This window comes from Protopterus annectens, chromosome 1.part0 (genome assembly GCF_019279795.1).
Source record: "Protopterus annectens isolate FY-2018-M chromosome 1.part0, PAN1.0, whole genome shotgun sequence".
In the NCBI taxonomy this organism is placed as follows: Eukaryota; Metazoa; Chordata; order Ceratodontiformes; family Protopteridae; genus Protopterus; species Protopterus annectens.
In genome coordinates this window covers 53,605,658-53,620,102 of record NC_056725.1, presented here as the reverse complement: position 1 = coordinate 53,620,102, position 14,445 = coordinate 53,605,658, and the positions used below count along the sequence as shown (strand labels likewise).

At 38.4% G+C, this 14,445-nt stretch overlaps 1 protein-coding gene across 6 annotated transcripts in view; it reads left to right on the top strand.

Moving 5' to 3' along the window:
- LOC122811202 (homeobox protein meis3-like) overlaps nt 1–12,177 on the top strand; it is a 524,011-nt gene extending 511,834 nt beyond the window's left edge. For 5 of the 6 annotated variants that reach the window (XM_044083008.1, XM_044082923.1, XM_044083256.1 and 2 more), the window contains one exon: nt 11,500–12,177. In XM_044083008.1, the coding sequence (XP_043938943.1) occupies nt 11,500–11,765 (266 nt within the window). In that variant the 3' untranslated portion in view covers nt 11,766–12,177. The remainder of the gene's footprint in view (nt 1–11,499) is intronic. The other variant, XM_044083336.1, reaches the window with a different exon arrangement.
- The last annotated feature ends 2,268 nt before the right edge of the window (nt 12,178–14,445 follow it).

Sequence of the window (14,445 nt, the reverse complement as noted above, 5' to 3'; positions counted from 1 at the left end):
ACATCCTTTTCAAAGCTGGAGCTGCAGTTGTAATGCCATCTAATTCAGGTTAGTCTAACATCCAGTCAACTACTGTATATATTCACCTAATTACAGTCTGTATGTATATATATATATATATATATATATATATATATATATATATATATATATATATATATACCATCTTATTTGCTCTATTCTGATTAATGACTTGCCAAGTAATATTTTTCATTGTTTTTACTAAAGCTAGAAACACTTTTAGTATTACATACAACAAACTATAGAAACTCTATTTAATTAATAGCTAATACTATACTGTTATCTCTTTGTTCAACACCTTCTGTTACTCATATGTATTCAGATTGTGAATTTATGCCATGCATGAGGCAATTTGGTGTTTATTTGTTTATTTATTTAGACCAGTATGCAGTTGGGCTTCCCTTCCAGCACCCAAGAGACCAGTGATTCCTCCCCAGGGCAAAAGCCTGCCCAGTTTTTTTCCCAACAAAGATTACAGCTCTATAGCCAGTTCATTTGCTGGTCAGGGTGCCATGAACTCATGCACTACCTAGAGGATGAGAGTCTGGTTTTTGGGAATGTGCCATAATATGTAGGGGAGGGAGCATAAACATTCCTCAGACCTAACCCTTTCTGGCTGTGTCTGCAATGCTGGCAATGGGTGCTAAATTAAGAAGATTCATGCATGCATCATATATGCACGTCAGTCACTCGGTTTATATAGACCACATTCTCTTTCTGACCCATAGTGCTGCATGCTATACCCTATCTTTTTTACAGAAGTCAACAATGCAAAAGACCAGACTGCCCCCTCCCCCCAAGAATGGGTGAGTTGGCATTGGCCTCTCAGTCTCGCTCTCCCTGCCAGGCTCCTCCAGTATCCCATGCAATTAATCAAACTTTGTTTATCAGGAATGTAGTCAGGACTCTATGCCACTTAGCCAGGTGGGGAATGCTCTTTTTTTTTAAATGATTTTGACCATATTACTTGATCATATTGTCTGTAGATTTTTCTCTTCAGGAATCTACTAAAAATGTGACATCCCAGTTGGATGTCTTGATCAAAACATGCAAAAAATAAATAAAAAAAAATGCTACTTGATATTATCTTTATCCTTGTCTTTGTGGCCTAGATCATGGCAAAAAAAAAAAAAACATCTGTAGACTAACCCACTGGTTAACAAATAATAAATAAATAAATACTGTTACACACTGTTTCATTAAAAGTGCACCAGTGGATAAACTGTCAATAAATAAGTCAAGAGCTGAATAATTTCCAGGAGGCCAAGATAGCATATACTATATAGTACATCAGCTTGCCACCAGTAACATGTCTAGGTTGGATACCTATTGAAAAGTCTAAGTGTGAGCTTTATAATTAGGGGAGTATGCACTACCTCTGAAAATGTCGTATCTAGGGATATTTTATTTAGTTAGAAGTTGAATGATGTCTTATATCAGTATATAGATACAACATGGGTTTGTAGAGCACAGCCCTCCCCCCATGCCAGTGGGAAGGTGTAATATGAAGTGCTAGATGCTAAACTTCACTGTTTGTGTGATCATGGATTATTTCTCAAAGTGCAGCAATTTGCAGAAACAGGTCTTGTACTTCTGATGGGCAGCCATCTTGGTCAAATAGGCAGTGACTTACCTTTCCTGTATTTACAGTATTTAAACAAATACAATTAAACTTATGTATCCAAAGTTCCCGTTCCTTGAGCATATTTGAAAGGAACGTGGTACTGGATATGGAGGAATACAAGTAGCAGAGTCATGTGAACTACAAGAAGAATATGAACCACCAGTCAGGAAGGCCATGATCATTGCCAGAAGGCTTATTAGTATTAACAGAGACAAGCATTCAGTAACACAGGTACTTGTCCATATCTTAATTTGTAACACAGCACCACTAGGAATCATATGCCCACATCGGCCTCACATTACTATATAACAGCTTGTGGTAAAATACATATGAATGAGTCATCTGGGTTTTAGACTAAAACTGAGAGAGAGCCAAGATATAAGAGAAAGTAATACTCCAGTTATGTTCCAAGTTCACCAGCCTTGTATAGAAGCCTCCTACATTAAAATATGCAGTTTGCAGGTTATGTTCTGCAGTGGATGGTCTTGTGCCTACCGTCACCCCCCTAAAATAGAAATATGGGGAAGTGTTATAAAAAGAGAGAGATCTGAGGGATATTTAACAATGTGGACAAAATGATTAGAACTCCTCCATTTAGTGATGTAGAGAGTCACTACAGCGTGTAATAACAGTTAAACAGAGGTACTGAAAGCATTTGAATTTATTAAGAGCAGGCACAAGCAATAGACATGGCCTCTCCTCAGGCACCCTCTAAGTATTCTAGTGACTTTAAGAATAAGACAAGCATGTGAAGGGTCTGTGTTCACTACCTTATTATACATGATATTCCAGCTGAAATTAGATGATGATGATGGAGACAGCTACAGAGTGTATTAAGAAACGAAAATGGTTAGTAGTCATTGTAAGACATTAAGAATATATTGCATATGCAAATTATCTGGCAGTAGGAAAGGTTTAGTGTGAGGGGATGGAACATAGTGGCTTGACAGAAAGAAAAAAAAGAGAAAGACCTTTGCTGTAGTGATATGGAAGGGAACAGCAAAGGGTTGTGTAAAGGTAATTGTTTTATGGAAGGGATGAGAGGTGATGATATCCTGACTGCCACGACAAATGTATTCCAGCATTCCTAGTTTTGTCCTTTGATTCCAAAACAGTGGACTGTTGGCAAAATAAAGTAAAGAAATTTCTAGCTGCACTACTCAATGCACCATTTTGGGTGGAAACAGGATGAGGTGATCCAATAAGAATAGACATAATGGGGTTAGCCAATAGGAATAGACAGAATGGGAACGGGGCTGATCTTAGTCAGGGCAGCACCACAGAGGATTGGAGAACAGAGCTGTAGGGGAGACAAGGCCTATGGCTAGACCACTTATACAAACATACAAAGATCACATGCAGAAGAGCAGAGGCAAATGGCACTTTTCAGCTTTGGGGCACGAAAACTGTGGTGGTTCTGCTTTACATTGAGAAAGTAGTAACACGGGTGACCCAGTGTAGGTGCCATAGCTTATTGCAGTATGCAATATCCAGGTACAAGAAAGTACATATGAGGACAGGAAACTTAAACTGCAGGATATCCTGTGTTTGCCTGGGATGGTGTCAGGTTTAATGGAAAGGACAGGACAAGGCAACAGTATGCCAAGTAAAAGGCAGAAATATCAAGTAGAGGCAGCAGATTAAGGAAACTTAGAACAGTTCCAGAAGACACTGCATGGTACACAGAAAATGAAGTGGCGAAAGTGATAAAATAAAACATGGAAAAATAGAACAATTTAACAAGAAAAAAAAAAAAAGAGTCAGAGAAGCAATCAAAACTAGAGCAAGGGAGAATATGAAATCTGTAAGAGAATTTGGTATTTTGGGGGGAGACTATGGAAGCTAGAGATTGTAGTTGTTCAGCTTGGCAAAAAGAGTTGTCAAAAAAAGTTGTCAGACACTTAAAAGGACAGAATAGTAGGAAGACAAGATAGTTACTGGAATGATTAGGTCTAGAATGAGGAAGGATGAAAGGCAATAAGTCTAAGGAGTAGGATAAAAGGTGCGTCAGATAAACGAACAACCAGTAAAAGCAGACAAACAGGTGAAAAGCTACAAGAAGCACACAGTTGTCAGCCAGCTGTCACAGGGCACCAGCAAAGCAAGTTCAGCTAACAGTCTGGGTTCTGATGGCTTAGCTGGGAGAAGTAGGCGAATGATGATGTATTTCCCTGCTCAGTGTTCCCAGGGGGGGTGCAAAGGGAAAATGTTGTATGGATGTTTGTGACCTGTTATTGTTTTCCAGTAGGGGCCAGTGACTATGTGGTAACATCTTGCTTACATATGATGAACAATAAATTTGGAAGAGTTACACTGCTTGCAACATTCATGATCTAAGTCAGGATGTTCCAATATCCGTAATCTAAGTCAACTGAATGCCCCCACCTTGGGTGTCTGTGAGGCATATGTCAAGGAGGAAAAATGTAGACATCAAAGGTCAAGGTGAGCTGATTAAAAGACAAGTTTGGGCCCCAAGCCATTCAGAGCATTACTACTGCCAAAGAGTACGCTCCTGTGAGGCTTTTGAGGATCAACAGTTGGCTTGTTCCTTTGCTGTGCATATAAGTTCCCTTTGGGGGGAAAACTTTCCATTCAATTATTTTTTGTTTATTATTAATACTTTCATCTTCAGGAAAGTTATTTTAAAGCTAGAAGTTAGTACTTAGTACTTTAATGAACTGTTACAAGACTGTATTGTACTTTTAAACAAAAGCACTCCTTTCTTCCTGTCACTTTAAAAGTTGTATAAGTATTTAGAAAAAACATATTTTCCTGTGGAGAAATTGTTTTCATTTTACTTTTTTTGGGGGCTAAAAAAGTGATTTTTCCTGTACTTTCATAAGAAAAAAGTGACTTTTAAAGACTTTAAAATTTTACCAGCTTTTCACCAGGAAAGAGGCATCCTTTTTGACTTGAGCATGGAAAGAATGATCAGTTCCATGTTCAGTTTTCTTCCAGTCACAAAAAAAATAAATAAGTTAACCAAACAGCTTTTGCCATGACAGCAGGCTAGCAGTTTTCCTCAGCCACAGGTGGGTGACTCTGCTGTGGCCATTTGTTGAACCTCAGACCACTCTTCTTTTAACCAGTATCCCTCTGGTGTACCACCTACAGCCTACAGAGAGAGGGTTAGCCACATCCTCTGCAACTGTTGGGGTCACCTCAGTGGGAAAGGGAGTGACATTCTTGGTCTTGAGAGAGGGAACAGGGGTAGCTTCCCTGTTTGGTCAGAATGTTGTGCCCATCGCTGGAGAAGCTGCTGCTGTCATTTATAACACTGTTGGCTCCATTTTTTTTGTCAAAAAGAAACAGAAAACTAAATGTATCTGTTCCTCCTCAAATTTCCTTAGACAGAGTAGCTCACTGGCTCTGACTCAGAATTAAATGCAGGCTATTGATCCTTCATAAAGTGGTTTCTTCTAAAAGAAAGAGGGTTGGATACCTTTTCCTGAACAGATTCAAGCATCCTCTCTCTTTGAGTCTTTTTCCAGCATGTGTCAGTATTTTCTGTTGGAGTACACTGAGGTTCCACTGTCTTTCTGAAAATGTTAGAGCTGTTACAGAAAGAAGTTCCTTATTCTTCACCAATTCATTCAGTTCTGGCAGCTTTAGAGGATGTGTGTATCTCTGCCTGTAATTTTCCTGGCCTGCTGACCATAAAATGCAGATAGAATGTACAAAGTTCCTCAGTCTTAAGTTTTAATATACTCTTCTCAAACTTGACCCAGCAGCTATAGCTTTAGTTTACCTGCTCTTGCAAAAGAGTTAATTTATTACTATCCTACTATTTCTGATAAGGATGGGTAGATTATTGATGGGTACGAGAAATTGTATATGCTTCTGCAACTTTGATTTTCAGAATTTTGAATTGTCAGGCTCTAATATTAATCCTTATTCTGACTAATTGCTTCATATTATTTTGTTTCTTCAATTGTATTAACCACTGTTCGCTGTTTACAGTGTGTGTGCATGACTCGGTTGATAATTCTTTCAGGGTACGTCCCCTGATACTGATTTGATGTGGTTTGCCTGTTTGCCTGACTGCATTCTCAGAACCTCTCAAGACGATATGAATAATGAGATTTTATTTTCTGTTTTGGATACAGTCACCTTTTCCTTCTTTGCTGCAAAGGTGATCAAAAAGTGTGATGAAAGGGGTATGTTAAATAATGGAATCACTGATTTTTTCCCCTCCTTTTTCAAAATTTCTAAGGGATTCTCAAACTTCTCATCCAATTTTGGTATAATACCAAGGGTGTTCCAAAAATAATTCAGGAATCCCCAAAGCTAGGGACAGTCCAAATATACAGTTTGACTATTTAAGGAACTTTGTTTCCTCCTCCCGTTCTAGCAGTCCTTTTTTCCCTTCCAGAATGTCTGAATCTCCACTTTTCTCTTTGGCAACAGATAGTTTCAGACAAATGGGTTCTGACAATCATTCACCAAGGTTATAAATGGCAGTGAGATGATATTCTTCCTTGCTAAGGTTTTTCCTTATCCACCAGACCAAACAAGTCTCTTTTATTTCCAGCTGTCCTTTATTACATGCTCTTCCAGGGAGTGATAGAACCAATTCCTCCTTTCCAAGGTGGGAAAGGTTGTGGTTCAAGGATGATTTTAATGCCACAGAAAGAAGATGCTTGGAGACCAGTTCTGGATGTTTCTTCTTGGACCTGTCTTTGATAGTGCCTAAATTCTAATTCCTGTCACTTCCCAATCTGTTACTTCCTCTTCCTCATTTCAGTTTCCTGGAAACTCTCCACTTTAAAGGTGCTTATCATTGCATTCATTTTCATCCAGACTTCTTAAAGTTTGTGTTTCTGGACCACTTAATCAGTTTTCTACTTTACCATTTGAACTATCCACTACAGCAAGAGTAATCATGAAGTGGCTAGCTCCAGTTATAGGTTGCTGCAAGCTACAGGGTATTTATTTTCTTTTTTCCATATGCAGATGACTTGCTTATCTTTGTAGAGTCATTTTCAAATTGCCGGGAATCTCTCCTTGTGTGAGAGATCTCTTTCATAAGCTGAGATCCCAAGAAAACATTTGTCTGCTTCAAACATGATTTTCTTTCTTGGAGTGTCACAGGAAAAAACTAAATTTAGATTTGTTTCTAGGGTTTTTCACTCAGATGTTGGTCGCTGTGAGGAAATACATCAGGATATGGGGTCTCATGGCATCTACGTTTCCCATGATAACCCTGGCAAGACTCCACACAAAAAAGATACAATGGTATCTGAAGTGTCTTTGGTCCCAGCATCACAATTCCTTCTTTTCAAATCCCAGTGCTTGGGTTTGTCAATAGTTAAATTACTTGATGGAGACAGCAAATATCCCAAAATTCAGTTCCTCACTTATCCCTGCCTTTTTCAAAGTGGTCAGTCATCTCCAATGTCTCAGAATTTGCTTGTGGAGCAGTTTCAGGAGGGATAATAGTACAAAGTGTGAGGCTCACCTAGGAATGATGCAGACACAAATATAAAAGATGTTCTGCTACAAACTCAGGAACCCCCACTGCAATAAATGAATCCCCTAATTTGGGTTAATTTTAACTTTTGCTTTCTTACTATGAAATGTACCTTTGACCAGTTATTTGCCTGTTTGTCACTTGTGCAATAATATGTCTATTATTAATGTAATTGGTTGTAGAGCTTTTTCTACAATATAAGTTTCACTACTTGTGTATATTAATTCGGAGCTTTTCTCATTGGGCCTCTGCTGTAAATGGACAAATGTCCAGTCGGACTATCCTGGTTAACAAATGTAAAATACAAATAAAAGAGATGCTTGCCTTGATCAAGGCACTCGATTCTCTGAATCGTCTTTGGTACCCAGGACCTCTTGAAGTTGTTTTAGACAGTGCCACAATCATGTGGTACATCCACATGCAGAGGAGAACCAGGTCATACCCCCCTTTTTGCAGACTAGCCATGTTAGGTTGGGGTATGGGTGATTTTAACTATCTTTCCATTGACCGGGAGGCATACATGAGCACCAACATGCTCACTCACAGGTTCCTGAACTTTGTCAATACAAATGCTCTGGAACAGATAGTCTGCACCCCCACAAGGGACTCAAATGTCCTAGACATAGTACAACATGGGGGGGGGGGGTCACTGCACTCCCACCTGTGTGATGTACTGCCTGGTAAAGTCAGACCATAAATCAGTCTCGTTCAAAGTAACTATGGAACCTGTCACCACCACAGGAGCAAAAAAGCTAAAAAAACTTTTCCCAAGTAAAGTACAGCCTATTAACTGATGATATAAAAAGTTTTATACCCCCTGAAGTCACAGACAACAATGAATCATATGTAGAGGTGTACAGAAATGCCCTGTATAAACCCTTAAGCAATTTTACTGACTCAGCTGTGCCTGACCAGATTAAAACCAGGTCCTCCCGAAAAAATGAGCCACCCTGATGGACCTCAACTATAAACAGGTTATATAACAAAAGGAAGAAACAGATGTCTACAAACAAGAAGGAACTGACTCAGCAGAGGAAGAATTCCCTCCACAGCTTGAGCAAGCAAATTACAAGTCTTGTAAAGTCCTATAAAGCTAATTGTGAAGGTAAAATAGCAATAGCATCCCTAGCTAAGGATAATTTTAAGGTATTCTTTAACTACATCTGAAATCTAAAAGGGAATGTCCAGCTATGTGCCAAACTGGTAGTAGACTGTATCACTCATACTATACTGGAGGAAACTGCCAACCTGCTAGCTGACAGATTTGGTGCAAACTTCACCCCACCATACCCACCAGCCATACCACAAAGTATGCCTGACACCAGTCCTCTGCCTAGTATCTCTAGAGATCAGGTCATATTTGCATTCTGCAAGGTCAAAAACATCACAATTTGCTTATTAAGCAATCTAAAACAGGACCTAACAGACCCACTTGGTGTTCTCTTTAACCATAGCCTGAGAACTGGCTTTGTTCCAGCAGAGTGGAGAACAGCAACAGTAACCCCTTGCACAAAGGGAGGCCATCAACTGACCCTGAGAACTATAGACCCATAAGTCTAACCAGTCTCATCTGCAAGGCCATGGAAAGAATCCTCATGGACATTTTCAACAAAGATATAGGTGTCCTTCAAACTCTAGATCCAATAGTTAGAGGTAGATCATGCTTATTAAACCTAGAAGGTAACACAGTGCATACTGCCTATCTTGACCTAACCAAGGCTTTTGACACAATCCCCCACTCAGGTAGCATTGAGAAACTCTCACAACTAGGGATTAACCTTTACATCACTAGATGGGTATCCATTTGGTTCACTGACAGAGCACATACTGTCAAAATTGGTGACTCCACCTCTACCAGAAGACTTGTCACCAGGGGCATACCACAAGGATCAGTGCTGGGCCCTAAACTGTTTGGAACCTATTTCTCAGAAGTCCAGGCTAAAGTATATGGCCTTTGGCTTACCATGTTTACTGATGATTGCAAATTGGGTCCAATTACTGAGTGCAGTAAAAAATAAACACAACAGAGTGTCCACTAATGGTTTAAAAACAATTTAATAGTATACCTCTAAACATTGAGCACTTTCATCTCCCAAAATAGACTTCATCAGAATAACTACAAACCAACAAAAGGCATTATATAGTAACTAAAAACAATTTTCATTGGCTGTAGTTAATGAATCAATTGGACATGTTCTTTTAATATTTTTTTCTCTTAAAAAAACTGTATATAAGACAGTTAGTACATAGAAAACTTCAATCTTGTTACAAAAAAGGCACAGACATAATTTGTGTATATGCAGATGTGTCAAACAACATTATAATTTTAAATGATGGTTAAATAACCTGCAATTTATCAGCTTTTGTGCTTAACACAGTAGACACATTGTCATTCACACCAGGGGGGAGTATTGTCTAAGTTGCCATTTCATTTCCCTGACATTTAAAAGTTTTTTTAAAATCCCCCCTTGGGTCCAACCTATTTTTTTGCAGGATACCAAAGCAAGACGTCTTAAATCCTTGACATACATTAGAATGTTGGAATAGAGCACTGTTTTCATTTTTGCTGACAATGTCATATGTGTGTTCATAGATACGTGTCTTTAAGGCATGCTCAGTCTTACCAACATAAAATGCTAAACATTCAATGCAGTAAGCAAGATATACCACTCGAGGTGGCACAACTGCCATCCTGAAATGTTATTCTACTAGTCATAGTATTACCTAATGTTGTGGAAACCTCTGATAGAACTACAGGCCCCTTACACCTGGTAGTCTTAGGACACAGGTAGCTGTGGTGTTCATCAAACAAAGACAGAGAACCAGAAGCAGGTAAGCCTGACTTCACCAGTTTTCAAACCAGTGGAGATAGCTCTGAGTTCAGCTTCCAAGGTTCCTGGAGCAAAAGCTGCTGTTCAATGAACTCTCCTGAGGATTCACAGCTCTGTGTGACTCAATTTCCATAGAGAAGGACAAAAGCACCTTGTGGATGTGCTCTGTCTCAGTTTTAATTAAGGTTTTAAATCAGAAGCACAACACAGGCCTGTTGCATATGTGGTTGGGACTGGATTGGGTAGAGAACTCTTCACATGGTTCAAGACGTAATTAGATAACAGGTGATTGAGTCCTGAAGCTTAATGGGACTTCATAAGTGCTGAAATTATGACAAGTGGTTTTGTACAAAGATCAGTCTTGGCTTAAGCTGTATTTAATGTGCTTGATTTTTGACATTATACAAGGCAGAAGAGGCTTGATCATTCTGTGCTGATAAAACTAAGGGTACTGTATAATACCAGAAGTGACATGAGAATGACCTAAGGAGACAACATAAATGGTGATGCATATGGGGAGTAACAAACTATGAGCAGGTTACATATCTGTACTAGTCAAATAAAACAAACAAACAAAAAAAAAAACAGCAGGATGATTTGAAGTTATTTTAGGAACATCAGTTCTTAGGCGAAGTGCAAGACAGCAGTGGCAGAGTTGAATCAGATGCTATGGATGCATATTTAGGGGTAGAATCTAGAAAAAGAAAGATGATCATGCTCCACTATCAAGGACTGGTAAGGCTGCAAATAGAATGCTGGACAAGGTACTGGAAGCTTTACAGGAGAATAAGTTGGACATATAGGTGGAGAATGTAAAGAGGAAAACAACTTGCATAATGAAGGGGAAAGAGTATTGCAAATGAAGATATATCACAGGAGTTTGTTGTCTGCCCAGGAGTGCTAGAGAAGATATCAGCTAATAAAGCAATGAATGGGAAAGATGATGGAAGTACACTACAAAGGAAGGATAGAAAGCAGATTTACAGTTAAATCTAAAAGATTTCAAGAAAATTGCAAGAATATTTCATTTATTCTTTACAGAGTAGGTGGGTAATAGGTAGAATAAGTGGTCAGAATGTTTAATAAAAACTAAGGGAATTGAGGCATTTACAAATGTTAGAAAATCTCAAAGGGATACAATGGAAAATTATGCCTCTTTCTGCTGGCTTCTTTATGTAGGGTAATATTCATTTCTAAGTATATCATTTTGCATAGTGTTACAGTATTAAAAGAAATCACAATGTTGTAGTATATATGTGATTAAACACTATCCATATCCATCGACACAGATGCTGGTAATACAGAGGGCCCCAGACACTACAGTTATGTAGACACACATAAAAACAAGCACAAACACACACACACACACACACACACACATATATATATATATATATATATATATATATATATCTATATATATATATATATATATATATACAACTCGCACACTACCTTATTTGTAAAACAGAAAGTCTGTTAGGTACTTCTATTTTTAGCATTGGTTGCAACAATTTATCTGTTACTAATTCTCCTCCCTTCTCCTTCAACAGGTTTGCAAGGTATACCTGGCATGCCAGCGGAGTATCCTGCAGGACCAATTGGTATGGGTTTCACACAACCGGCATATGCAGCCACTCAGATGCCCCCTCACCCAGCTGGCCTGAGACATGGACCCTCACTTCACTCCTATATCCCTGGGCACCCTCACCACCCTTCAATGATGCATCGTGGCCCTTCTCCTCACCATATGATGTCAGCACAGAGCCCTGGAGAGACCATCTTGGGTGGGCAGGCGATGGACATTCATGCCCATTAGTTTGTCTCTTTCACTGGCACAGACCAATAGGTGACTGCAAAAAGTCTAAGCAGAATGCTAGTGAAAGACTTTAAAGTAAAAACAACAAAAACACATGAAGTTGACTATGCATTACTCATTTGTACCCTGGCACTGCGGACAAAATGAAAACTGCACTCTTGCACAGAGTGGAACTTCAATATTCAACTGAAGCTTGAAACTATTACTTTATTACTATATTTATAGAAATTCCAGAATGGACCATTTTAATGGCATCTGATCTTAAGAATGTGGTGGACCTATTGAACAAATGGACTAAACTGATTTTTCCTCAACCCTCAAGACTGAGATTAAGTTAACTTGTACATTTCTTTGTTGTCATTGTCTTGTTTTATCCAGTTTTTATGATAAAGATTTCTTGATTTCAAAAGAATGTGTGGTAATGACTGTGTTCTTTTTCTAGAATGCAAATGTATTTTGTTTAGAGAATGCTTTAAAATAAGATTAAGAAAACATATCTTTTAGGTTAGATTTAAAATGTAGATTTTATTTTTTTCTCTCTCAAATTTAACACTGAACAAAACTTTTTTTACATGATTTTATAAGAAACAACATTGCAAAGACAGGAAAAGCATATGTTAGATATTTATTCAGCTGAAATTTTCTTCATCTTACTGAATTCTTCAAATTAATTACTTTAGCATATACTAGCATGAGGAGGATGGATGACTACATATAATCAGAACAACAGAGGTGAAATTTATACTAGATGCAACTAACAGAGCTACACAGCTAAATTTGCATAACTACATACAAAGACACACACACACACACACACAGTCATGCATGCACACATGTGTGTGTGTGTGTGTGTGTGTGTGTGTGTGTGTGTGTGTGTGTGTGTGTGTGTGTATATATATATATATATATATATATATATATATATATATATATGTGTGTGTGCACACACACCTATATAAATATATCACTTCATAGGTGCATATTACACAAGCAAGAAGACCATGAAGAACCCAGTTCCCCTGTCTACAAGGGCCTGAGGAGCTTGGCTCAGGTTGAATGAGTGGTTACCCACCAACATTAAAGTTTAGTTTAATGAATGTGAAGGAAATGCCTTATCTGACTTGGAGTTGAACTTATTCCTAAGGTAATGTGTCTTTGTGAGAGATGCCTATCCCACCAGCAGGTCCTATGTACATAGAGTGGCTATTTATGGCATTTCCAGTGTTATGAATATGCACGAGTTCAGGTAGGTTATTAGCAGCATTGTAGGCAAGGCAGAGATCACTACATATAAATCTGTAAAGAGCAGAATAGAAGCTCTGTATAACTTAAGAAGTTCATACTTGTGATTTTTTGTTCTAGTGAAGAAATGTGGTTTTATAAGCTGTGCCATATGCTTAGGTAGTACGTGCCATAGGAGACAATATATTCTAATATGGTCCTGATAATGGAATAGTCGATTGATGCAATAACTTTCTCTAATCTGTAAGACATGCCTTTAATAATGAGATGAGCTAGGTCGTAATGACAGCTGATACAGAGTTTAAAGGAGAGTCCATGTTTCACAAATGCATCTACATCTGTAATGACAGTATTTGTTTATGAAGGAGGATGCCATTTAAGTAATAGATGCAGTTTACTAAAGTGTAGAGAGCTATATTTTGTGTACTAAGCTTTGTTCTGTAGTATTGCCACCATGAATTTGTAGGGATAAGGTCTTTTGGAGGTTATGAGTTTCATCAGGAGTGTTGATAACAGCCTTAAGTTTGAATTCATCAGTGAACTTGGTCAGCCAGATACACTGCAGTAATCATCACCCATGATCAGCCAGAGACCCATGATATACACTTTGACATTACTGAAGCATATGCCAAAGAAGAGGGACCTCAGAGCTGAGCTCTGGTCGGCACCAGTAGTGGTGGACCATTTTGAAGCAAATGTGCCACCAGCACTGATTGAATGGCTTCTTTCTGGTAGCTACTTTGCTATCTAATAAGTTACTTAAAGGTTTATATTTAGCTGGGTCAGTTTATCAGTAATGCCACAGTGTGGGATTATGTTGAAAGCCTTGGCCACATCTAGGTAGGTGTTGTGGACTGATCTGCCTTCATCAAGTATCTCTGTAACTCTTTCAGAAAACCTGACTAAGTATACAGGATCTGTCTCCTTCACAAACTCAGAATGGTTTGGGTCAAAGGATTGTAAGCTACCAATACTGTAATTTATACATTTCATGATGGTTTACCTACCAGCTGTTGATCTTTTTTTACCTCACTGTTTATTGAAAATTAAATATCAGAAACAGTGATCTAAAAATCCCAAAAAACAAACAAAAATATTTTTTACAGGGGGCAGCATGCCTGCATCCTCCACCCCCCAAAATCATATATAACAACTCTATGGTCACAACACAGTGAAGAAAAAGGGAAAAACCTCCAAGAGGTGCACCACTGGCTGGCACAATAGAATTCACATAAAATTTTTACATTTAAGCCACTAAACCACCAGTGAAGCAATCACCTGTACATATGTCTGTCATGATAATATGTTCCATTACCCTTGGGCTCGGGGAGTCCATAACTTCACAAATCAGTATTCAGACATGAAGGTCATCAGAGAGTTCTCTCATATTAATATTAAAGCTAAACTTGTGATCTTAAATTGCTAAATCCAACTTTTT